Below are 26395 nucleotides of genomic sequence, written 5' to 3'. Positions count from 1 at the left end.
CTGGTTATAACTGGTGAGGATATAAGAATCTGATAAATAATATTGGATAGAAGTAGAGAAAATTGGTCTAACTACATATGTTTTCCTTTGTCACTTCAGGTTTGAATGAGAACAAAACAAACTGCCCTTGGGACACCTGGGTGGCTCAGTCATTTGAATGTCTGCTTTTGGTTCAGTTCATGATCACAGGGTCCTGGGATCGAGTCCTGCATTGGGCTCCCTGCTCATCCAGTTGTCTGCTTCTCCCTGTGCCTGCTGCTCTCCTGGCTTGTGTGTGCTTGCTCTCTCTCTCTTTCTCTCTCAAATAAACAAAATCTAAAGCAAATAAAAACAAAAACAAAACTGCCCTCAGACACATCATCAAGGTTTACTTAAAATGGCCATGGAAGATTCTTCCTTGGTGAGAAGTCTAAAGAGGCTTATGTACTTAATTAAACCAATACTAAATATTGAAGACAGCAACCCAAGAGAAGTGTACTTTTAGGTTCATGGAAGCATTTCACATACTAGTTATACTCATGAATCTTATTCATATGGAAACAATATAAATTTGGGGGGAAAACCCATAAATTTTTCTTCCTTTTTGTCTATTTACAATTAAGACAATTACTTTATAGACATAAAAGATTTGATAATAAGATACTCAGTTGAGAAGCTTATTCTACCAAGGTATATTGGTATATTCTACTGTGAACATAAGCACGAACTTTTATATGTTAAAAAAAAAAAAAAAAGAGGGAGTGCCTGGGTAGCTCAGTGGATTAAGCCTCTACCTTTGGCTCGGATCATAATCTCAGGGTCCTGGGATCGAGCCCTGCATCAGGCTCTCTGCTCAGCGGGGAGCCTGCTTCCCTCTCTCTCTCTCTCTCTGCCTGCCTCTCTGCCTACTGGTGATCTCTCTGTCAAAATAAATAAAATCTTTAAAAAGTGAGAGAGAGAAACGTGTTTTTTACATGTTAAAAAAGAAACATTATGTTAAAAAGAAACCAGCACATAAGAAGGAAGTCTGGTTGGAGTCCTGAGAGCAGACATGGTGACTGCATTATGACTGGGAGGAGCTATGTTAGGTAAGACTACTGTAATTCTAATTAAATGAGGTGACTTGTAGAAGAATGTAACAATTGATAAACTGTGGTCAGTGGTACTAGAGTAATCCAATGTCTAATAAGAATTGGTGTTTTCCTATCCTCAAGCATTTCACTAACACAACACGAGACTTCAACCCTAGGATAACTTTCCACCTGTCATTTTTTTTGCATTAGTTGGATCTGGTAATCTTTTAAAACTTATTTTATGGCGGGGGGGGGCAAGATGGTAGAGGAGTAGGGGACCCTATTTCAAGCAGTTGCCTGAATTGAGCTGGATATCAACCAGACCACTCAACACCCACAAAATCAGCCTGAGATATAAGAAGATATATAAGGATCTATACTAACAGAATCTCTCCAGTGGTTGGTTTCAAGGTATGAAGTGGGGAGTGGTAATTCTATGGACAGATGTCAGAAGATAAGTGGAAGGGGGAGGGAGCCTCTGGGATCCTGTGCCCCAGGGATCCTGTAGCGCCAGATTGCAAAAGCCTCCTGGGCTGGGGCCAGGTACAGACTTGCAGACCAGTAGTGGTGGGGAAAGGACTTCAAGGCAGCCCCCCAGACTGAAACCTGAAGTTGCCAGGACGTCACTATGCAAAAGCTTTTTATCTTGATGAAGTCCCAATGGTTCATTTTTGCTTTTGTTTCCCTTGCCATTAGAGACATGTCTTGTAAGAAGTTGCTGTGGCCGAGGTTGAAGAGGTTCCTGCTTGTGTTCTCCTCTAGGATTTTGATGGATTTCCATCTCACATTGAGGTCTTTCATCCTTTTTGGGTTTATCTTTGTGAATGGCATAAGAAAATGGCTTAGTTTCATTATTCTATATGTGGCTGTCCAATTTTCCCAGCACCATTTATTGAAGAGACTGTCCTTTTTCCATCATCAAGACAGTATGGTACTTTCCTGCTATGTTGAGGATTAGTTAACCATAGAGTCGAGGTCCATTTCTGGGTTCTCTATTCTGTTCCACTGATTTATGTGTCTGTTTTTGTGCCAGTACCATACTGTCTTGATGACTACACTTCATAAAAAAGCTTGAGTTCTGGTATTGTGATCCCTCCAGCTTTGCTTTATTTTATCAACATTCCTCTGGCTAGCTGGGATCTTTTCTGGTTCCAGCTTTGTGAAAAATGTCGATGGCATTTTGGTAGGGATTGCCTTGGGTAATCTGCTCTGGACAGCATAGACATTTTCACAATACTTATTCTTCCAATCAATGAACATGGAATGTTTTCCCATTTCTTTGTGTTGTCTTCAGCTTCTTTCATAAGTGTTCTGTAGTTTTTAGAGTACAGACCCTTTACTCCTTTGGTTATGGTTATTCCTAGGTATCTTGTGATTTTTGATGCAGTAGTAAATGGGATCAATTTCTTAATTTCTCTTTCTTCTGTCTCATTGTTAGTGTATAGAAATGCAACTTATTTCTGTGCATTGACTTTATATCCTGCCATGTTGCTGAATTGCTGTATGAGTTCTAGTGATTTTGGGATGGAGTCTTTTGGGTTTTCTACATAAAGTCATGAGAGAGGCTTGTATTGCTATTTCCTTCCCTCATGACAAGTCCACATGTCATCTGCAAAGAGTGAAAGTTTGACTTCTTTGCCAGCTTGAATGTCTTTTATTTCTTTTTGTTGTCCGATTGCTGAATCTAGAACTTGAAATAACATGTGGAAGAGCTGTCAGTTTTTCCCCATTGAGAATGATATTTGCTCTGGGCTTTTTGTAGATGGCTCTTGTGATACTGAGGTATATTCCCTCTATCTGTACACTGTGGAGAATTTTAATCACTAAAGGATGCTGTATTTGGGCAAATGCTTTTTCTGCATCAATTAAGAGGATCATATGGTTCTTGTATTTTCTTTTATTAATGTGATGTATCATATTGATTGATTTGCAAAGGTTGAACCACCCTTTCAGCCCAGGAATAAATCCCTCTTGGTCATAGTGAATAATCCTTTTGAGGTACAGTTGGATCCTATTGGGTATTATCTTGGTGAGAATTTTGGCATCCATGTTCATCAGGGATATTGGTCTATAATATTCCTCTTAATGGGATTTTTGGTTTGGGAATGAAGGTAATGCTGGCCTCATAGAATGAGTTTGGAAGTTTTCCTTCCATTTCTATTATTTGAAACAGCTTCAAAGTATTAGTTTTTCTTTAAGTGTTTGGTAGAATTCCCCTGGGAAGTCATCTGGCCCTGGACTCTTGTTTGTTGGGAGATTTTTGATTACTGTTTCAATTTCCTTGTTGGTTATGGGTCTGTTCAGGTTTTCTATTTCTTCCTATTTCAGTTTTGGTAGTTTATAAGTTTCCAGAAATGCATCCATTTCTTCCAGATTGCCTAATTTGTTGGCATATAGTTGCTCATAATATGTTCTTAAAGTTGTTTGTATTTCTTTGGTGTTGGTTGTGACCGCTCCTCTTTCATTCATGGTCTTATTAATTTGGGTCCTTTCTCTTTTCTTTTGGATAAGTCTAGCTTAGTGTTTATTGATCAATTCTTTCAAAGAACAAGCTTCTAATTTCATGGATCTGTTCTACTGTTCTTTTGATTTTCATATCATTGATTTCTGTTCTAATCTTTATTATTTCTCTTCTCCTGCTTGGTTTAGGCTTTATTTGCTGTTCTTTCTCCAGCTCCTTTAGGTATAAGTTTAGCTTGTGTTTTTGAGACTTTTACAGTTTTTTTGAGAGAGGCTTGTATTGCTATTTCCTTCCCTCTTAGGACTGCCTTTGCTGAATCTCAACGGTTTTAAACAATTGTATTTTCATTTTCATTATTTCCATGAATTTTTAAAAATTCTTCTTTAATTTCCTGGTTGACCCATTCATTGTTCAGTAGGATGCTCTTTAACCTCCAAGTGTTTGAGTTCCTTCCAAATTTCCTTTTACTTTTGAGTTCAAATTTCAAAGCATTGTGCTCTGAAAATATGCAGGGAATAATTCCAGTCTTTTTGGTATCAGTTAAGACCTGATTTGTGACCAAGTATGTGATCTATTCTGAAGAAAGTTCCCTGTGCACTTGAGAAGAATCTGTATTCTGTTGCTTTAGGATGGAATGCTCTGTATTTATTTGTGAAGTTCATCTGGTCCCCTGTGTCATTCAAAAAGCCCTATTTCCTTGTTGATCTTCTGCTTAGATATCTGTCCATTGCTGTGAGTGGGGTGTAAAGTCTCCAACTATTATTCTATTATTACCAATGTGTTTCTTTACTTTGGTTATTAATTGGTTTATGTAATTGGCTGCTCCCACATTGGGGACATATTAATACTGATATTAAAAATTGTTAGATCTTCTTGTTGTATCAGTCCTTTAAGTATGACATAGTGTCCCTTGTTATCTCTTACTACAATCTTTGGTTTAAAATGTAATTTGTCTGATATGAGGCTTTCTACCCCCATCTTTCTTTTGACATCCATTAGCATAGTAAATTTTTGTCTACCCCCTCACTTTCAGTCGGGAGGTGTCTTTAGGTCTAAAATGAGTTTCTTGCAGACAGCATATCAATGGGTTTTGCTTCTTTATTCAGTATCTTTTGATTGCAGCATTTAGTCCACTTACATTCAGAGTAAGTATTGAATGATATGAACTTAGTGCCATCGTATTTACCTGTAAAGTCACTGTTTCTGTAGATTGTCTCTGTTCCTTTCTCATCATTGTTCCTTTTGGGCTCTCTCTTAGCTTAGAGGATCTCCTTTAATATTTCTCGCAGGGCTGGTTTAGTGATGACAAATTCCTTTAGTTTCTGTTTGTCCTGGAAGCTCTTTATCTCTCCTTCCATTCTGAATGACAGCCTTGCAAGATAAAGTATTCTGGGCTGCATGTTTTTCTCATTTAGCACACTGAATATATCATGCCCACCCTTTCTGGACTGCCAGGTCTCTGTGGATAGGTCTGCTGCCAGTCTAATGTTCTTCCTACCCCTCTAGGTTAAGGAGTTCTTGTCTTGAGCTGCTTTCAGGATTTTCTCTTTATCTCTGAAAATTGAAAGTGTCACTATTATACGTCAGGGTGTTGATCTATATTTATTGATTTTGAGGGGGGGTTCCCTGTGCCTCATGGACTTGATGACTTTTCTTTCCCAAGATTAGGAAAGTTTTCAGGTATAATTTGTTCAAATATACCTTCTGTCCCTTTCTCTTCTTCCTCTGGGACCCCAATATTTCTAATATTGTTCTGCTTTATGGTATTGCTGATTTCTCGAAGTCTCCCCTCGTGGTCCATTAGTTGTTTTTCTCTCTTTTCCTCAGCTTCCTTCCTTTCCATCATTTTGTCTTTTATGTCACTGACCCTCTCTTCTGCCTCATTTGTTCTATCAGTAAGAGCCTCCATTGTTGATTGCATCTTAGAAATACTCTTTTAGATTTCAACCTGATTAGATCTTAGTTCTTTTGTTTCTTCAGAAAGAGATTCTCTCATATCTTCTGTGCTTTTTTTCAGGCCCAGCTAGTATCTTTACAATTTTTTAAAAGATTTTATTTATTCATTTGACAGAGACACAGCGAGAGAGGGAACATAAGTAAGGGAAGTGGGAGAGGGAGAAGCCAAGCAGGGAGCCTGATGCAGGGCTCAATCCCAGGACCCTGGGATTACAACCTGAGCTGAAAGCAGACACTTAATGACTGAGCCACCCAAGCACCCAGGTATCTAGAGGAGAGTGGATGAACAAGAGAACAAAATCAAAATATCAACCACAACCCATGTGAAATACACACTAGACAAATCCAACAAGGTTACACCAAAAAAGAGAACAAAAAGGGAAAAAAAAAGGAGGGGAGGGAGTGAAAATACAATTTTCCAGTAGGACAGAACAGGGTGATCCATTTGGTCCTAAGTGTCTTAAGGACTTTTTTCCCCAGATGCTTTCAGGATTCTTTTCTTGTCTGTGTATTTTGTGAATTTGACAACAATATGTCTTGGTGCAGGCCAGCTTTTGTTAAATTTGATAAGAGTTCTCTATGCCTCTTCGATTTTGATGTCTATCTCCTTCCCTAGATTGGGGAAGCTTTCAGCTCTAATTTGCTCAAAGAATCCTGCCCCCTTTTCCCTTTCTTCTTCTGGGACTCATATGATACCAATGTTATTATGCTTTAAGGAGTTGCTAAATTTCCTAAGTCTACTTTCATGACCCAATATTTTTCTTTTCCTCTTCTTTTCAATTTCTCTATTTTTGATAATTTTATCTTTTATATTACTGATTTTTTTTTCTCTGCTTAATCCATCCTCATTGTCATTGGCTTCAGTCAGTTTTGCATCTCAGTTTTAGCACTTTTAATTTTGACTTGACTAGTTTTTAGTTCTTTTATCTCTGCAGTAAGGGGTTCTCTAGTGTCTGCTATGCTTTTCTCAAGCCCAGCTAGTATCCTTATGATTATTGTTTTAAGTTCTGGTTCAGACATATTACTTGTTTCTGTTTTGATTAGATAACTGGCTGTGACCTCTTCCTGTTTTTTTCTTTTGGGGTGAATTCCTCTGTCTTGTCATTTTGTCTAGGTCACTGTTTTTTGTGTAGTTTGGGAGAAAGCCTGTTATATTCCTGCTTCTGATAGTAATGGTCATATTAAGAAGAGGTCTCATACTGTCTTGGGCCTGGTGCTTCAGGAAGTGTTTCAGAATGTGCACTCTGCTGTTGCATTTTGGCTGCTCCTTCCATCAGGTCAGTGCTCTGCAGAGTTTCTCCTTGCTTGCAGTGGAGGGTGTTTGAACTTTGCCCACTGTGTGGCAAGTTTTCTAGGTGTATTTTTGTCCATTTGTTAAAAGAAAGTAGATCTTATGTCCCCTAGAGCTAAAGCTTTGCAGTATTCTGTGATCGGTAGACTTGGTGCATGCAAGACATCTGGGCTGGTCTTCTGGGGCAGCAGCCTGCTATGCTGATCCTCAGGTAGACTTGCCCTAGTGGATGGATATGCACCTGCAGGGTGCAGGAAGGTGGGGCTTGGTGTAAACAGATCCAGCCTCCAGTGGGGGGGTGCTGCTATGCTTACTGAGGTCAGTGCTGATGGGTGGAGGGAAATGGCATCATCCTGCTCTTTCATCTCCAGATCTGGGAATTTGCACTTACCACTTTTCAGGAAGCTTTCACAGAAGTGTGAACAATCTTCCCTCTTGTGTCCCTGGCTTCCATGACATCCTTGCCTTCATCCTGTTGGTGCTCAAGCTGTCCACTTGCCGGGGGGCCCAGTCATCCTGTGTTTTATCTCAGGCATGTGACTAGATTTCAAAACTGCAAATTTTAGGGACCTACAAGGTGCAGTCCCATGCTGATCATCTTGGGAAGGGTCTTGCCACTCTGTGGCAGGTGCTGGCTTGTTCCAGAAAAGCAGTCGCATGTCTGCATGGTGATTTGGAGTCCATGGTAAAGCAGAGCAAAAAGCCAAGGTTTGCTGCTGCACAGCTGTCTCAGTTCCTATACTAGTGGATGGGGCAGCATATTGCTCTATTGTCCCTGGCGAGGCCACGCTACAACTCCCAAATGCACTCCAGGAAGGGGAACTGTTTCTCCTGGTGAGACCCAGGAGATCCTCACACCACCCTGGCCTCTGCACTCCTTCTCCACAGGAGCACTGCTAAGCCTGCCAGGCATGACCCTGATGATGGCCTGGACTTCTACAACTTCAGACTATGAGCTCTGCTGCTTCTAAAAACTTGTGGTATTCAGCCCCTATCCTTTCCCCAGCCAGTGGTTTTGGGGAAGAGTTTTCTCATGCAATCTCCTATTCGTGCTTTCTCTCTCTCTCTCTCTCTCACTCCTCTCCCCCTGATCAGGGCTCCCTCCCCTCCACAGCACCTGCAGTTCTTTTCTGCCCCAAAACAACTTTCTGCAGTAACTACCTTCTATGATGTGTCAGTTTTTCTGGCTCCAGATGTGCAGTGTGCTCTCTCAGTCCTCAGCTCAATTTCTTGGGTGTTCAGAATGATTTGATATTTATTTAGCTGTGTTTGAAGAATGAGGCAAGCTTAGAGTCCCCCTACTCCTCTGCCATCTTAACTACTCCTCCCTGGAAGCTTCTAAATATACTTTCTAAAGTCCATAAAAAGAAACATAGTTTAATAATGTTTCTTTCTTTTTCTTATGTAAACAATTTTGGCTTTATCTGAAGTAAATAGTTCTAAAGTATTTGTGTAGCAAATTAATACATTTTTTTGGTGAATAAAGGAAATCTTTGAAGTTTCCAAGGGAGGGTAAAAGTGAGGGGGGAGTGGGATACAAAAAATAAGAGAAAATTGGCTTTAGACATCTTACCACTTTTCTTTGTAAGGAGAGCAAATAGTTGAGATGTGCACACATACCAAAGAGAGTGTCCTATATTAGATTTTGACATAACTTGGGGCCCTTGACAGTTCAAGTCAAGATTTTTAATACCAGCGTTTATTAATAAAGGAAGAAATTGATGCCTCCTACATGAAACAAATAATTTCCTCATGAGACTTCTGTTTTTTGGTATCTAAAGTATCCTTAAAATATATGGCCAAATATTGACTATATATTTATACAATCAAATGATTTGCCAGTTAACATTTTTATCTACCTAACGTATCTATGATTTCTGACTGAAAGCCTTTAACAAACTGTGGAAAGAGCATTGGACATGTCAATATCAGAAGCTAATCCTGATACTGTCTAAAGGTGCTGATGAGGGAGAAGAGTCTCATATTTTACATTAGTTTTAGCTAAAAAAATATTTCAGGGAGGCAATTTTTGAGTTTAAATTGTGTTTGGAATCCTCATACCAATTAAAGCAGATCATTGAACAGTCAGAATTTTGTTTGGCTTTTTTTTTTTTCGAGATTTTTAAAAAATTGAATTCAATTTAATTAGCATGTAGTGTATGATTAGTTTCAGAGGTAGAATTTAGTAATTCATTGGTTGCATATAACACCCAGTGCTCATCCCAACAAGTGCCCTCTTTAACCCCATCCCCCTGCCCACCTCCCCTCCAGCAAACTCCAGTCTGTTTCCTATAGTTAAGAGTGTCTTACGGTGTATCTCCCAATCTGTTTTTGTCTACATCTTCAAAGGCAAGGGAGATCAGTTTCAGCAGTGCTTATGAACTGCCCTGCATTGGAGAGCAGCTCCAGACAGAAAGGAAGAAGAGAAAAGCCTGTGGGATGACCTGGGCCCATCTAAGAGGACAGCCACTCCATCTCTTATCTGCATGCTGGATCAGCACCCTGAGACACCCAGTAGCTTTTCAACCCACCAAGTGGGGTAGCCCCATGTCAAGGGCAGCCCCAGGTTGGTGTGTCCCCAGGGGTGGCCCCAGGTCTGTGTGTCCCCAGGTTGGGTTGGCTCCAGGTTGGAGTGGCCCCAGGTCACGGTGGCCCTAAGTCAGTGGCTGCTTGGTGAGAATTCAGGTAGGCCTGGGCTGAAGCAGAATCTCAGCAGATGGCAACACAGGGCTATTCTTAGGTCTATTCTAAGGTCAGTTCTTAGGGACATGAGGCCACGGAGAGGATGCAAAGTCTAGGGTGAGCCAAACCCAGCTGAAGATAGTGGATCTATAAGAAATTCCTAACCCAAGAAGCCCTGGTGTCCACTGTGCTGAAAATGAACTAACTCTGCCAGAGAAGGACATCCCCCTTGTCTATAAGCTCATGTTCTAGAAAAAGTGGACTGTGCTGTGAAGCTATGCAATAGGCCTGACAGAAGTCAGGAGCAGTGGATAGGGGATGGGGGCTATCAGAGAGCCCTCTAGGTTGGGGATATGGAACACAATGCAAAGCAGAGTGCCGGAGGGTGAAGTGTATGTTTGCGGCTTCATTGATGAGGCCTGGGGTCACCCACGGAATCTAGGCTGGAATAGGGTGGGAAACACTTCACACAACAAAGACCAGGTTGCTAGGAGCCCCCAGTCTTCTAATGCCCCTTCTTCTTTCTGAGGCTCCCTTCACAGACACTTCCACCCCAGCACCTTTCCATAGGTGAGCTTCAAATCCTTCATCCCTTTCTAGTCCCACAGTTCCTGGTCAGGCCCTAGCTGTTCAGTCCAGTATTGTGGGAGTCAGTGTGGGATGTGCTGACTTATCCATGGCCTTGTGGACACCTTTCTGCCTATTGGCAAATCACAGCTTCACAGGATGCAGGTGTTAGGACCTTAAAAGCTGGTTGACCTGGTTGATATGCTAGGTAATATACCTTGACACTGCTCAGGGGTGGCAGTCACTGTCCATTCTAAAGAAGGAGAAGCAATTACCAAGCTTGAGAGAAAGAAATTAGGGACTGGCTAGTAGCCAGACTGGGGGACTGGCTAATAGGCCCATGCCAAAGGTAGGCTTACTCTGAGCTCAGGACCCCTCAGCTTTGCAGCCCATCTCTCCTATTGGTCCTAGAAGAGTGTTCACATGACATATGAGTTCCTGTTGCTGTTGTAACAAATGACCACAAATCTAACAACTTGGAACAAGAGCCATTTATTATCTCCCACAGCAGCAGATCCCGAATCTGGTTAAGTGTGGCTCGGTACTCTCATAAGATCCACATCCAGATTCTGTCTACCCTGGCCCCTATCTGGAGGCTCTGAGGGAAAGTCCACTTCCAGGCTCATTCATTTTGTTGACAGAATTTATTTCCTTCTCATGGTTTCCACTTGGTCTGCCATCATCAGGCCACCAATGGTGGGTGAATCTTCCTCACACTTAGAATCTCTCTTACTTCTCCTCCTGCTGCATCTCTTGACCCCAGTCTCTCTGTTTTTTTAGGGATCAAATGATTAGACTGGGGATCCTGAATTATATAGGATAATCCCTAGTTTAAGATTTGTAATTTTAATTCCAACTGCAAATTCCCTTTTGCCAGGTAGTGAAACAGTTACAAGTTCCAAGGATTAGGGCATAGCCATTTTTGGGGAACCATTCTGCTGACCACACATGGTCATGTTTCTGAAAAATCTGAAGAGTTATTTTTTTGTGTGTCCTCTTTTGCAGAAGGCCCAGCATTCTCCCTTCTCCTCTTAACATAAGACAGTGTTTTTCAAACTACAGTTCATTAATTTTGATTTCTCAAAAAATGAGTTTAAGGAGTAGCAACTAACATTCTTGTAAAAAATATAGAATTGAATTGCATAGAAAATATCAAGATGGTTATATGTAACCATCCAAGTTCTATGAAATTGCTAGTATCCATACATACACACATACACATGTACTTGAGTGTGCACATGCACGCGCGCACACACACACACGCACATTTCTGAACTATGTCAGGATTTAAAGTATACTTCTCAGTATACTTGGTTAAGACTTAAAAATTTGAAAAGATGTTTTTTTTTTTTTAAAAAGATACTAGAATTCATCTAGAGCCTCCAGCAAGGCATGCTCCTGGTCCTGGGAAGATTTCTGAAGCATCTGGGAAGGCCTCTGTCCCCCTGACAGAATGCTGACACAGGCTGCCTAGTGCTAGCCCAGACATCGGTGGCTCCCTTTACCCTGGTTGTGTAGAGGGAGCCCTCTGCCCCCACTGCAGACAATTGAAGATGCATCTGTGTTGTCTCAATTTTTTCCTTTGTAGCTATGTCTAAGAATCTGTTTGGACAGGGGAAGAAACCTCTAGATACATTTTTCTGGGTAAACGAGATAACAGGAGAAATCACCTACCCCCCACTGAAGGCAGATGTACCTAAAGCTCCTCCAGCTTCTCTGGAGAATCCTCAAGAGAGGCCCAGATCTCAGCATGGAAGTGTGCAGGAGGCTCCTCTTGGTGCCCTGGGCTCGTCCAGCACACCGGCACAGAAGGCTGCCCTTCTACCCCCTCCTAAGGCTTTACTGAAAGACACTGGATCAAGGTACTGCCTCCCAGTAACACCAACCCATGGCCTGGTTAAGGCTGGAGCAAGGAGTGCCCAGCCATTCTCAGCAATTCCTGTCACCATCTCACCACCAGGAGGTGCTCTGCCAACATGTGGCCCCCTTGGATCAGTCCCTCTGCCCCCAGGCTCTTCCTTTCCGCCCAGCCCTTCCACCCCCTGGGCCTTCACCTGCAAGCTGAAAAATGTCCTTACTGGGAATAACCGATTTTCCTTTTGAACTTGAAAGTATTTGCGTGACCACAGCTTCCTGAGTGGCCTGCCAGCTGTACACCTTCATGCTCACGTCGATGCTTCTGCCCTGCCTCGAAGTGCACAGAACTCTGAGGAGTTCTTAGAAGAACACACCAAGTGCTTTCAAGCCCCATATAAATTAAACTTAGATTCTGACACATAATGTTTTCTAGACCTTCTTTTACCTTCCAAGCCACCTTGGTATCTTTCTCCTAAGTTTTTATAGAGTTCAAGAATTTGGTTCTGATGTTGGTAGCAGAGCAGTATGTTTGGTTCCCAGCCAGAGTCAGAAGAATATCTCTTTGGCTGAGAGAGGAACAAGCCAAGATGAGTGTGACCTCCAGGCCCTGTGTCCCTGCACGCAGCCCAGGGGGCAGCACTCAGGGCTGTCCTCAGTCCTGAGCACAAGGGGGCTAGAGCCCTCCCAGGAACTCTCTTTGAGGCAAACTGAGTCTGAGAGAGCCTTTGGGCAGAGAACCCCTTCAACCCCTTGCCTGGCAGATAGTCTCCGGATGATGCTCTGGTGGGACAACGGGCAGCCGCTCGACACTCCAGGAATGGAGTGACTGGTCCAGTCATGTTGGCGGAGGAGGTGGTAAGTAGGGGCTTGGAAACACTGTCTCAGCCTGAGGATCCCAGGAAATCCTCCTTGAGCCTTGGGAGCAAAGGCCTACTGTCCAGGCTTGATTCTGTGGCCAATATGTCCAATATGACCCAATCAGAACCCTGTCTCTCTTGGCCTCAGTTCCCTGCCCTACACAATATAGGGGTGAGCAAGCCTATCTGCCAGATCTGATCAACTTTACAGTCTGTAACTATGGTACCAGGAACCAGGGATGGGTGAGGCCCGTGTACATCAGGAGTCAGGAGGCCAGGCGCTCGTAGTGTGGAGAGAGTCACCAGGCCCAGCAGGGGGCAAGTGTCCTGGGCCTAAGGCTGGAGCAGGTCTCCACCAGACGCCATCACACTTATACTTCTGACCAACAGTGTAGCCTCCAGAACCAGCAGGAGGGGGCCCTGCCTCCTGCAATGCACTCTACCTGTAGTGCACTCTACTGAACAAGTTTACCATGGTGCTCACTCTGAAGGCGAGAAACTTCAAGGATTCTGTCTAGTACTGCAGAACACGTAAGAAGGGTGGGTTGGTGCTGAGCAGCAGCAAGTGGGTAACTGGCACAGAAGGCCTACAACACAGCTCTAACCTGGAACCCAGCAGCCCAGGGAGCAAAGAGAAGCATGTACACAGAAAAGCTCACTGCAGCGAATTAGAAAAATGAGAGGCTGGAACCAAGTCAAACAACCAGGAAATAGGGTAGGCTAAGTAGAGGCTGCAATCCCAGGAAACTCTAACCTTGGGAAGGTTAGTGGAAATGAAATAATGCTCAGGTAGGAAGAGAGAGTCTGCACTTTACCAGGGTCTCAGGTGGACTTGGCATGTTGCCCACAGATGGTGGGTTCTTCCCCCTGCAACGTTCAAGGGCAGCCTTCAACAAATGGGGTTTGCAATGGTGACCCCAAGTCACCAGTATGGTGGACTGAATCATGTCCCTAAGGGATATGTCCAAATCATAACCACAAGGACCTGTGAATATGACCTGCTACAGCAACAAATGTGATTAAGTTCTGGGTCTTGAGAGGAGGGTGTCATCCTAAATGATCCAGTAGGCCCTACGCAGACTCGCATGCATTTTTCAAACAGGGTGAGTTTTGAGACAGACACACAGAAGACACAGAATAAGAGACTGCGATGTGACCACAGAGGCAGAGATTGGAGTGATGTGGCCACAAGGCAGGAACATGGCAGCAAGCAGAGCATGGAAGAGGCAAAGAAAAGAATGCCCCTTTGGGGTCTCTGGAGGGAGCAGGGTCCCACTGACACCTCAATTTTGGACTTTTGGTTTCAAGACTGTGAGGGAATGCGTTTGTGTTAAGCCCCCACCACCCGCCCCCCCCCCCGAACCCCCCAGTTTGTAATTTGTGTCAGCCCTAAGAAACATATTCCAAAAGCAGGCTCTTGTCTGCTGTGTACCCAGTGCCTACGTTAAGGCCTGAATACAGCTGGTGCCTCCTAAGTGTTTGCTCAGTGACTAATAAGAAAAAGATCTTGGGAAATACCTCAGCAAAGGTTTTACTCCACAGTTTAATTTTTTTTGGGGGGGGGTGGAAGTGAGGTACAAGGCTGCTGTTTACAGAGATGGTACTGTCCCTCCACCGATCACACTGTCTGCCCTGCTGACTTGGAAGTCTCTGACTCATGCATGCTAACACCACCTAGGCCAGTGCTGTGGTATTGACAGAGAAAGTGAAAATGGACCGCCTCCAAAAGATTCTGAGGGTGAAATCTGATGGCCTCCTCTGTTGTGGGCCACACCCTGTGCTGAACTGGATTCCTCCACATTAGCTGCTGTGATGGACTTTGGGGCGGAAGAGTGCTAAAATTGCTCCGAGAATGATGCCCAGATCCCAGGCTGCTGCTAGGCCTCAGGTGGAGCAGGGCTGCCCCCTGCCCCTGTTCTACATAAATCCCCTAGGTGCCAAGATGGCCTTGCTGCCCACTGGCCAGCCAAACCACCGTGGCCAGCCTGACATGCCATGCCATCCAAAGTCTCTGTCTCCGCTATGCCCTTCACACCTGCTAGGGCAAGGACTTCTCCAAGGGCACATCTGATCTTGACTTGTGATCCACCTATATCCAGCACTACCCACCAGCCCACCTACACCCACAGGGGCGGGCCCATGTAGAGCTGGGGGTGCTGCTGCCTGCTCAGACTCCTCAAAGCCCTTGGGAAACGTAGATTCTAATCCCACTTCTCTTATCGGCAGGAGGCGGAATGGCCTTGGCCAAGTCTCCTCTCAGTTTTGGGTGTCCATTTCCCCATGTGCAACATCTGTCACCTTAGGGGGAAAATTCCCAGACTGCTCTGTATTAGGTATGTCCCTGTGAGGGTAAGGTTTTGAGTGACCAGGTGACTGAGGTTGCAGTAGCAGGGGACTGGGGACGAAAAGAGGGTCCCATGGCACCAACTCAGGTCTGGTTTGTGCAGTCACTGGCTAGTCCACCTCCTCCTCCTTGTCCCAACTGCTAAGGAGTGAGGGGTGCCTGGGCTGGCAGCCAAGGACCATCCAAAGGAGGGCTCTGCATTCCTAGGGAGACTCATTGAGCGTGGGAAGAGCTTCTAAGAATGTGCCCCTCCATCTCCTTTTACAGGTGGGGACACTGAGGCCAAATGAGGTCTCGTCCCAGGTCACTCAGTGCAGTGAGCCACTAGGAGTTCTACCAAGGCGCCCTGGGGATTGTGTCAGTGCTAACTCACGGGATAGGCACCTGGGTGACCCTGCTGGGTCAGAGGCCTTGTGGTTGGGGTCTGTGGTCAGGCAGTACTGGTCAGAGGCACTCTTGAAATAGGGAGGCGCTTTGTGATCGACCAGCTGCCAGGTCTCACCTAATGCCATCAGTGGCTTTTGCATCTAGGTTTGAGTGTTAGCCTCCTGGATGTTTGGGCTCCCAGCCCTGCGGGCTGTGGTAGGAGGCTGCCAGGACCACAGCCCCCTGCAGAACAGCCCAGAGCCTTGGAGCCAACAGTCTCCACAGGACTGATATCTTACTGGCTTGCTTGAGGGACACTCAGGTCCCCCACCAATGGCAGGTGGGGTGGGCTGGCAAGGCCAGATTAGTCTAAGGGAAGTAGGAACACCAGGGTACTAGGGACAGTGGCCCGAGCTGGAGGGGATGTACGCACAGTCCTTAGAGGTTCCAATAGGTGAGCTGATTCCTGACGCAGCCCTGACCCCTCTTACTTCACCTATCCATTTCTCAATGCCCTCTCATTTGCTCAGGTAGGCTGCCTGGACCTGGAGGTCTTTAAGAAATAAGAGGAAGTAGGGCCCGGGGGACCTGTCCTGCAGACAGATGTGGCTTTGGACCTATGCCTCCCTGACTAGACAGCCTGGGCCCTGAGCCTACATCTTCCTTGGGAGAGGTCTGGCCTGGGTCTGGAGCTCAGGTCCCTCTGGAGACTGTTTCTGCTCCACGGCTTTGTAGTTGGAGGGGCCTCATTCTGTGCCAGTTTCCAGTGGCGGGACAGAGTTTTCCTTTTTATGTCAGATTGGGAGAGGAGATCAAAGATGCTATCAGAGTCACTTCCTATTATGTTGCAATAGTTGTAAAACTGTTAACGACTGAATAACAAGAAAGACAATCGGATTAGTGTATTATTTATTATATTAATCAGTTCTGAGACAAAGTCCAATTCAAAACATTACTAAGGATACTATTATTAGTTGATTTTAGAAATGGCATAATCCAAACCTATATTTCAATAAATTTTCTTACGTAATCTTTAAGGAAAGAATTTTTCATCCCTATCATTTGGCTCTGGAAAATCTTCATAGGCAACAGAAAAAAAAATTCAGTATAGCTGTTACTGAAGGTTCAAAGAGATGATATGCACAAACTATAAAAATTACAAATCACTATTTCTTTTGAACACACATTTGAATTTAAATTTAAACAGTTTAAATAATAGTGTTTTAGATGAACTTGAAATGTACTTAAGAATGGTTGTTAACAGCTCCTTTTCTTTTAGTGGGGAAAAAACTCCTATCTCTTCAGCAGCAGGGGCTACAAAATGGTGTCCCAAATTAGGATTTATCTTATCCTCTTGAGAAACGTGCCAAAGAGGTTTTGGACCTGGTGAAATACATTATCTGAAGGGAAACACCTGTGAAGAGAGAAGCCATGTGTCTCCAAGCAGGTCCCCTGTGTCCCTGGGGGCTAAGCTGTGCTGTGGCCTCAGGGAGCCCACACACTACGCACAAGGGGCGGCTCAGAGGGGCCTAACCCCAAGTATGAAACACTGGTAGGAACAGGAAGCCAGGGTTGAGGGGATGACAGAAATCCTGAATGGCCTGAACCATTTTACACTCCCTACTTGCTGGAACTCTTGGGGAAATAAGCAAGGGTTTTTCCAGATAGTTTGTCCACAAAAATAAATGAGTCACGTCACTGATTCAAAGACATTTACTGTCTGATAGTGTCATGCTAACCAACAGTTATAATATTTTAATAGGTAAGAAAACTTCTGGATTTAAACCTAAATTTCTGTCACTAAGATGTTTTAACAAACTGTATCAGACTACTTATGACAATGTGAATACTACACATTGCTTTGTTTTTCCTTCTACTCTTTCTTTCAGGAAAAATCTGGTTATCTAATTTTTGCTCCCCATAAGTCTCCTGTTTTAAACAGCAACTGTCCCCTCCTGGCTGCAAAACACATGTTTATGCTGACACATAAGAGGCAACTATCCAGTTGCATGTTGAACGAGTCCCATTACTTGAGAGCTATGCTGAATGAGACCTGTTTACACGTACCCACGTTAACTCATATAAAAATAGATATCCTAACTCTGTACAATCCCTTATGTACACATTGCTAAAAAATGATCTTTCATACTGACATCTTTTTACCCAATCTTGCCAATCAGATAAGAAACACCGTTAAGACTGGGAGATAAAACCTTTTAAAATGAGTTTTGTAGCAGAAATTAATTTTTAAAAAAGTTCCACTTTTAGAGCAGCAGTTAGCAACTTCGTTCTTGTAATATGTAAATAATACTGTTATGTCAAATTGTGGATTTAAAGAAGTTTAACAGTTTCTTATTTCCTCAAAAATAATACAGATTTTCTGTTATTTAATGGCTTCTCCATCCTTCCAATTCCAAGGAATACAAAGGTCTCCATCTTGCATAACAGAATAAAAATGTGAAATGCAGAGGTGCATCCCTTGTAGGTAAGGCAGTGACTGTTCTAGAAGTCTCTTACAACAATCCACCATTTGTTTACTAGAAACGCTGGGCTCCTTATAAAACTTTTCCAGAGAAAATTTCTTCGTTGAAGCCTGTATCAATTCATTTTCAATAACTTTTAACCTGTTATATTGAAAATAAACATAATATTGCCACAAGCTATCACCAAATAAAAGAACATAAAGTGTAGATATAATTTTAATTTATTGGGCCTCTTTCTTTCAAGATTTTATTTAAATTCAAGTTAGTTCATATATAGTATTTCAGAGGCAGAATTCAGTGATGCATCAGTTACATATAATACCCAGTGCTCATTCCATCACGTGCCCTCCTTAATGCCCATCACCCAATTACCCCATCCCCTCACCCACCACCCCTCCACCAACTTTCAGTTTATTTCCTAGAGTTAAGAGTCTCTTACAGTTTGTCTCCCTCTCTGATTTTGTCTTATTTATTTTTCCCTCCCTTCCCCTATGTTCATCTGTTTTGTTTCTTAAATTCCACATATGAGTGGGATCATATGATATTTGTCTCTGACTCACTTATTTTACTTAGCATAATACCCTCTAGTTCATCCATGTCATTGCAAATGACAAGATTTTGTTCTTTCCCAAGCCCAAGTAATATTTCATTGTACGTATATACCACATCTTTATCCATCATCTGTCGATGGACATCTAGGCTCTTTCAATATTTTGGCTACTGTGGGCATTGATGCTGTAAACACTGGAGTCTAACTTTCTATTTTCAACACTGAAAATGGTATACACCAAGGGTAAATGACATGTTTAGAAGAAATGTCAATAGTTCTTATACATATATCTTTGAAACTATTTGTTAAATCTTTTAGCAGCAATGGGTAAAAATAACTAAGACATACTTTTAAAACTTCTTATCCTGCCTCACTGAGCAGGTGTTAGTAAAAGCAGAAAGCTGAGTATAAAAGCCCTAGTTTTAGACTGTAGGTGTACAGTCTGACCCTAGGGCAATCATGACTTCTAGAGACTCCCAGACACCCACCAGGCTCACAACAAGACCAGGCGCCTGGGGAAGAGGCTCCCTCTTCTCCCTCCCCTCCACTCTCTTCTTTGCCCATCAGCTCCCTTTCTGTTCCCTCCCCTTGGCCTATGGGCTACGATGCCTCTTGTTCCATCAAGGGCTCGACTGAAGGCCTACAAAGCAGACAACTCAGGGCAGAACTCAGTGTCTTAAATACATTCTCCCACAGGTGGCCAATGTTTATGGGTATACGTTGATTAACAGATTCAATCCTCCAAATCTTGGGATGTGTGAAAGAGGCCTCCACCTTGTCACACCCTTGAGGGGTGTGCAGACCAGTATGTACATCTCTTGGGAAGCCCACACAGTAAGGTGAGTAAACCAAAAGTGCCACGGTCAAGAGTTCCTAAAGAAGTTTAAGTATTGCACTAGTTAAAAATACCCAAGTAACCTCTATTTACCCACTCTTAATCTTTGCATAAAGGAAAAAAGTAACATGAAATATCCAAAAGCTAGGAAAATATTTGAAAACAGAAATGGTCCTTGTAGTCAGCGGCAGTGAGTAGCAGGGGTCTGTAATTACTGACTCACTCCCTTTAACAACACCCGGAACACCTTCTCAGGTGGTGGTAGTTTTTTTTCCTGTAAGATGACTCCTTCTAGACAATGCTGCTTAGAGATTCAAGAAGTTGAACAGCAGTTAGGGCTGAGGGGGTTCTCAGAATGTTCGAGTTGGACCTGTACCTATTCTTTCTAGACAGGAAGAACCATAGGTACCATCAATAGCAGAGATTAACAAACTTTTTTTGAAAAGGGCTTTTCTCACCGGCTCAAAAAAAAAAAAAGAAAAAAGATAATAACAGTCTGACTTAGAAATAGAGAGCCTGGCATCTGGTCAAGTTACTGTGTAGTTCTCCAATGACACATCTTTATACACATCTCTGGGCAGGGCCACGCATTCCCTTTCCTTCTCAGAGAAGCCTCTGGCCTCATTCCTAGGTTGCCCCAACCCCTAGGCCACAACCTTTACAACCACGAGGGCCCATCAGTCCTTCTGGGGTGCAGTCTTGGAGGAGAATCGAGCCCAGAGAGGGCAGCCTTCACTGGGGCTCTCTCTGGGGCTGGTCCCTCCAATAAGGAGACGGTGGGGAATAGCCTTTCCTTTCCAGGGTGTCTCTGGAGTCTGAAGCAGACAGATTTAAATTATTTTTTGTCTTTCCTTGTAATTTCTTTGCTTTACAATATTCATACCTCAACAACAATGATATAGAGGAAAAAGGGAGGCAGAGTACGAACAAGAGAAGCACCATGAAACGGTGTGTGTGGCTGGTGGCAACTTCTCTTCCTTTCCTTCTAATACTAAGAAATGGGCCAGACATTTCCTAGGGGGAAATGACTCTTCCTTCCCCTGACAAAATGATACCTTTTTTTTTTTTTTTTTTTTTAATTTTAATTAAAGCTCCTTCTGCCTCTGACACTTAGTTCCACAAGGGTATCTGTTCCCACTGTCTGGCCTTGGTGACTACGCATGCCCGGCTAGGCACCGAAGTCCATGGTAAATATTAGTGGAGTAAATGAACACTGTTTTAAATGGTTTCTCCTATTCTAGGTCAGTATCAGAATTATTTAAACATTCTTCTATTATTGTACATTTCTACTGCTTCCATTTTGTCTAAGTGATAATAAAATTTATAGTATGTGATACAGGGGGTAGGAGGAAACATGAGTGAGCTACCACAAAAGCAACGAGTGAGGACAGTTCGTGTAAGAAAAGCTAGGTTAGGGGCGCCTGGGTGGCTCAGTGGGTTAAGCCTCCACCTTCAGCTCAGGTCATGATCTCAGGATCCTGGGATTGAGTCCTGCATCGGGCTCTCTGCTCAGCGGAGAGCCTGCTTCCTCCTCTCTCTCTGCCTGCCTCTCTGCCTACTTGTGATTTCTCTCTGTGAGTATCAAATAAATAAATTAAAAAAAAAAAAAGAAAAGAAAAGCTAGGTTATGCCTGCCCTACGGAAGAGCTGTACATGGGTCATTACCAGTCTCCAAAGGAGGGTGGGTATTCCACAATGCACATATTTCCCCTGGTAGCCTGGGCATGTTCAGAGGTGGGGGCTACAAGTCATGCAGTCTTGAGAAGGCCATGCAGGATCTACTTGGGACCCAGATATTAGCTTAGAGTACTGGTTTTAAACGGTCCATCAAGCCGAGGGTCCTGCAGAGGTACTCAGAGGACTCCCATGGGTATGAGCAGCTTCTAGTTCCCTTCCTCTTTAGAAAGAACACCTGCAAGCTTTTATCTCTTTCATAAATTGGGTTTCCACAATCTAAGAACTAAACCACAGTATAAGAACAAACTTCATCTACGGACAGACAATAGTCTTAAACACCCCTTAATGATTACAAGGAAGGCAACCTTAATAGGGTAGGGAGTAAGAATGAAGGGAAGGAGAAGGCAAAGTGGAGGGAAAACTGGGCCTAGGGTCAGAGGTATAAGGAGGGATGAAGGTGATGAGTAAGAGGGAAGGTATATTGGGACCAGTGACAAAGTGGCTTCCTCTCCATGGGGAATGAAACAGGGATGAGGGCTACAGAGCCAGAAAAGTGCTCAGGAAACATGCCAGTTAATGGATTCAGCCAATGGATGCTTCCTGAAGGCCACCTTGTGCCAGGCACTGATCTTGGGATGGGAGGGAACAAAAGAGACAAAAAGTCTCTGCCCTCATGATGCTGGTGGGGGAAGGGCAAATAAATGAGGAAAACAGCTTGTAGAGACTAATGGTGTGGAGTGCGAGGGAAAAAGGCAGACCAGGGGTGGTGGAGGGGTGCCACGGTGGCGGGGTGTGGGCAGTGCTTCCTGCTGATGTTCAGGGAAGCCCTCACTGAGAAGGTGGACATGGGCTGAGACCTGAGGGAGGTGAAAGGCAAACCAGGAGGACACCAAGAAGAGAGGCTCCAGGGTGCTGGAGGAAGATAAAAAGGCCATCCAAAAAAAAAAGGCCATCTCGTTGGAACAAAATGAGTGAGGGGAAAGTCAAGGGGACCCTAGCCCACAGCCAGTTCAGTGGAGTGACCAGCCCCGCCCAACTCAGCTTCTCACAGGGCGACTCAACTCTGGCTACTCTGATGAGTCACTGTGTTGACCTCACAGGTAGGATGGAACTTTCAAAAAATAACCTATGTGAATTCCATTTCTTTTTATTTTACTTCCTCAAAATCTAGTAGCAGTACACCAAAGCTACAAAACGGAAAACTTTCCATTTTCCACGGCCATGGAAAAACGGGAAGCAGCAGCTATAGTGTAGCCACTGAAACCATCAGCCCTCACAGTGACAGGTGGGCCAGAGCTGCTTCCAAGGGTTAACGCGGACTTCCAACGGTGAGAAATCACACCCCAACATGAAGGCTTACTAACCAGTCAAGAAGTGGGACATCCATGCCCTTGGAGCTGGCCAAGAGAGCTGTCACCAAGTCCACAAACAAAACAGAGCTGTAGCTCCTTCACTATTTTGTACGCAACACAATCTGTTGTCTCTTGTCTTCTGCGGCCTGCCCCCACCCCACCCTTTCTTTCCGATGAGCGGCCGGTGGTGGTGCAGGGTTGATGGGGAGCAAGACAGAAGAAATGCGGAACCAGGGGCTCCCCAGCACACTGCTCCACGGTTACCTCAGATCCTCTACCTTCCAAGTTCTGGTCTCTGTCCTCCTCCCCCTTCTCCCTGGACTTGTGAAGCTACGTTCTCTGGGCCACTGCATTCCCTTCAGTGCCCCTGTGGCCTCTGAGAGCACGAGCCTTGGTGCTTCTCCCTCGGCCCCTCTCTTGCCCAGCTACTGCAGATGCACGCAGAACCCAAACCTCCTACCAGAAACGCAGTCCAGGAGGGCAAGGACCTGGGCCCCTCATTGTCTTGGTGGCACCTGTCAGTCTCGGGCACACAACAGTCATGGCAAAAGACTGCTAAATGAATGAACGAGTGAGTAAATTCTCAGTATCCAAACCTCCTTTGCCAATGTCCTTAGAAAAACCTCTTTTGAATGTAATATCCTCCTTTTTTCATAGGAGATATAAAAGACATTATCAAGCAGTATCCAATGCCCACAAATCAGGAAACTGTTGGCTACGAGTCCTTCAAAGATACAAAACAACAACAGAGACAGGACTGCTTATGAACTGAAACAATTTTTTACTTTAAAACTTCTTCTCATTTACTTAAAATCCATAGTTCTCCAAGTTTTAAACCATCAAGATTCCTGTTACTTAAGCAGTAACTGAATTTTTCCTTGTTGCCACCTTTCTGCCCGAGTTGATTTTTATACTAACAAGCCTTGCTTCTCAAATGGAGGCAGACGGTGGTAATGTCATTGAGGCTGTCATAATCAGAAACACCACAGGCAATTCCTGGCAGACCAAAGTGGGGGATAAATCAGTCCACTTCCTAAGTTTCATGCAGTTTTTATGTCCCATCTTTATGAATTCTGAATACCTGAATTTTTTTTTTTTATAGATTTTATTTATTTATTTGACAGAGAGAGAGATCACAAGTAGGCAGAGAGGCAGGCAGAGAGAGAGGAGAAAGCAGGCTCCCTGCGGAGCAGAGAGCCCGATGCGGGGCTCGATCCCAGGACCCCAGGATCATGACCTGAGCTGAAGGCAGCGGCTTAATCCACTGAGCCACCCAGCGCCCCTGAATACCTGAATTTTGACAGACTGACTGACAGGTAGGGCATTACAAAGAACTTGTGGCACTTACTCTTCTTTTCTTTTCATGTTGTCTCTCGCCTGCTGGGCTTTGGTGAGGATAAACCACTGGAGGTTTGCTGGGTCACAGAGGCTTGGGATGTTAAAGTGCCCGAGTTCATGCAAGCTTGGAGCGTATCTGTCACTGGAACAAAACACACCTGAAAGGAAGAATCACTCATCCCTTGTTTCCCACTCCACCCCCAAAGAAAATATTTTAGTAGTCTGATGAGTGATGAAGGAATTCATCCAGAAAATCTACTTTACTTTTAAAGTATATAGCAAAATTAGGCTTTAAATTTTGTCGTTCCTCAAAGACACACACCCTCGGGATGACCACATTCCTCCTCACCCCGTGGCCGCCCTCATCTGTGAGACAGAGGCTGTAGTCCACTTCACTCTCAGGTGTGAGGGGAGGTCTGTATTTAGTACCAAGCACAGGTTGTGAAAACAGCATGTGCACAAAAATGTGGGCTACTGATCCTAGACAGTTTTTCATAGGACTGACTTTGTCCTGTAAATGGCAATGTATTTCAAGACTGTTTGCAGTCAATCCTTCATCCTCTCCAAGGTGGCTTTTTTAATGTGTAAAAGAGTGTTGCTAATGAGAGTGACATTCCTTAGTTCCTAAGAAAAACACAAAACAATTTATTCTACTTACACACACAACACATCTAAATGAAGGAATAAAAGTCATTCTTGTTTTAGATATTTACCTGTTAAGGACCATCTGTAAACCACGCAGACTTCGAGGGTGAAAGGGTATTCTGTTTTTCAACAGTCTATTATAGAACACATCAAGAAGAGAGTAATATTCTTCAAGTGTCAATACTGGTTGCAACTCCTCGATATAAACCACTTGTATGCCTCCGAGAAGGTAGCTTATTTGGTCTTCTAAAAGCATCAGCCTCCTCTGAAGGTCAAAATAACTTGGTAACCTTTCAAAAAGCTACAGAATTTTTTTAAAAAAAGTGAAAGAAATATTTAGTTTTATATTATTGTAATAGCCAATTTTAGAATTCCAATAAATGGGATCGAGAAATTTTAACAAGAAAAATTTTTTTCCTAGAAAGAAAGTTCTAATTAGTGAAAGAAAAAGACTTAGTGGAATGCTGGAAACATTAATATTCAAAACACACCACTATAATCTTAGGGATTTTTGGACAGGCTCCCTGCTGAGCAGAGAGACCGATGTAGGGCTCGATCCCAGGACCCTGGGATCATGACCTGAGCTGAAGGCAGAGGCTTTAACCCACTGAGCCACCCAGGCGCCCCAAGTGCAAGGATTTCAATACCAAGTCTACTTCTTCAGAATTTACTTTAATTCAACAAAACTTAATTCCATGCAATAAACATCACTGAGCACCTACCACATACTTAAGCATGAAATTAGGCACCTATAGTGTACAGATTATAGGTGCTCAGCCCTGCTTCTCAGTCGGGTGCAAGCGAACAAAGCAAGAATCAGGATTCTTTGTACTAAGTGCCACGTCAGCATGAGTGGATACAGAGAAGACACGCAAGTAAAGGTTTCTAAGGAAGTCAATGTGACTGTCTGAAAAGACTGGATTTCGCACGAGTTAGGTGCACATGGAAGTGTAGGGGAAGAGAGACCAGAGTCTGGTCCGCTGAAGTGGGAAGGCCTTGGTGTGCTGTGCTAAGGACTCAGACTTTACCTAGAGAGTTAGGGATGCACAACTTACACAGGCGTGGAAAAGCATCAAAACCTCTGCTCTAATAAAAGCAAAAGCAGTATATTAATTCTATAAATTATTTATAATAGACTTCTAACACTCTGAAAATTCCCTACCCATTTACTCCATTTTTCTCTTAATGATTTATCTATGTATAAATGGTAACTACCTTTAAAACACTCTTCATTTTCAGATAACTGTAGATTCATACATCTTTCCCCCTTTCCCCAATGGTAACGTGTTACCAAACTACAGTATAATCACAGTATATATCACAATCGGGAAACTGACATTGATACAATCCACTGGTCTGATTCAGACTTCATCAGTTCTACTTACACTTAGTTGTGTGTATGTAAGTGTGTATTTAACTACATGCAGTTTTATCCCACGTGTAGATTCACATCCCATGACCACATGATACAGAACAGTTCCACCGTAGGGATCCTGTGCGCTCAGCGATCCCCCACAGGGGAGAGCCCCCTACTCCCCAACCCCTGGCAACACTAATCTGTTCTTTCCACCATTTTATTTTAAGGATGTTATAAAAGTGGAATCACACAGTATGTAATCTTTTGATACTGACTTTTTGCACTCAGCACAATGCCCTTGAGATCCATCCAGGTTGTTGCTGGTATGAGTAGTTCATCCCCTCTTCCTGTTGGGTAATAGTCTGTTGTATGGATGTGCCACAGTTTAATCATTCACAGCCTGAAGGACATGAGAGTTGTTCTAGTTGTTGGCTATTATGCACGTTCATGAACAGGCTTTGTGTGGATATAATTTTTCACTTCTTTAGTATAAACGCCCAAGGGTGCAACTGCTGGGTCACATAGTAAACTCATTTAGTTTCGTGCTGTCATTTTCCTTTCCAGAGCTCCTGTACCATTCTACCTATTCCCCCCCCAGTGACAGATGAGTGATCCTGTGTTTCTGCACCCTTACCAGAATTTGGTGTCATTATTTTTCATTTTAGCCTTTCAAAAAATTTGTCATCTGTAGGTCTTCAGTGATGTAGCTGTTCAAGACTTTTGTC

At 43.6% G+C, this 26395-nt stretch overlaps 1 protein-coding gene across 7 annotated transcripts in view; it reads right to left on the bottom strand.

The window, feature by feature from the left end:
* Positions 1 to 16458: 16458 nt before the first annotated feature.
* TCAIM (T cell activation inhibitor, mitochondrial) overlaps positions 16459 to 26395 on the bottom strand; it is a 58422-nt gene continuing 48485 nt past the window's right edge. For 5 of the 7 annotated variants that reach the window (XM_046002158.1, XM_046002157.1, XM_046002153.1 and 2 more), the window contains 3 exons: positions 24382 to 24614; positions 23679 to 23810; positions 16459 to 18057 (listed from right to left, as the gene is read on the bottom strand). In XM_046002158.1, the coding sequence (XP_045858114.1) occupies positions 17817 to 18057; positions 23679 to 23810; positions 24382 to 24614 (606 nt within the window). In that variant the 3' untranslated portion in view covers positions 16459 to 17816. Of the gene's footprint in view, positions 18058 to 20889; positions 22886 to 22907; positions 23327 to 23678; positions 23811 to 24381; positions 24615 to 26395 lie in introns of those variants that run through there. The other 2 variants (XM_046002160.1, XM_046002159.1) reach the window with 2 other exon arrangements.

This window comes from Meles meles, chromosome 4, assembly GCF_922984935.1.
Source record: "Meles meles chromosome 4, mMelMel3.1 paternal haplotype, whole genome shotgun sequence".
NCBI classification, from domain to species: Eukaryota; Metazoa; Chordata; class Mammalia; order Carnivora; family Mustelidae; genus Meles; species Meles meles.
This window is presented reverse-complemented; position numbering and strand designations above follow the sequence as displayed.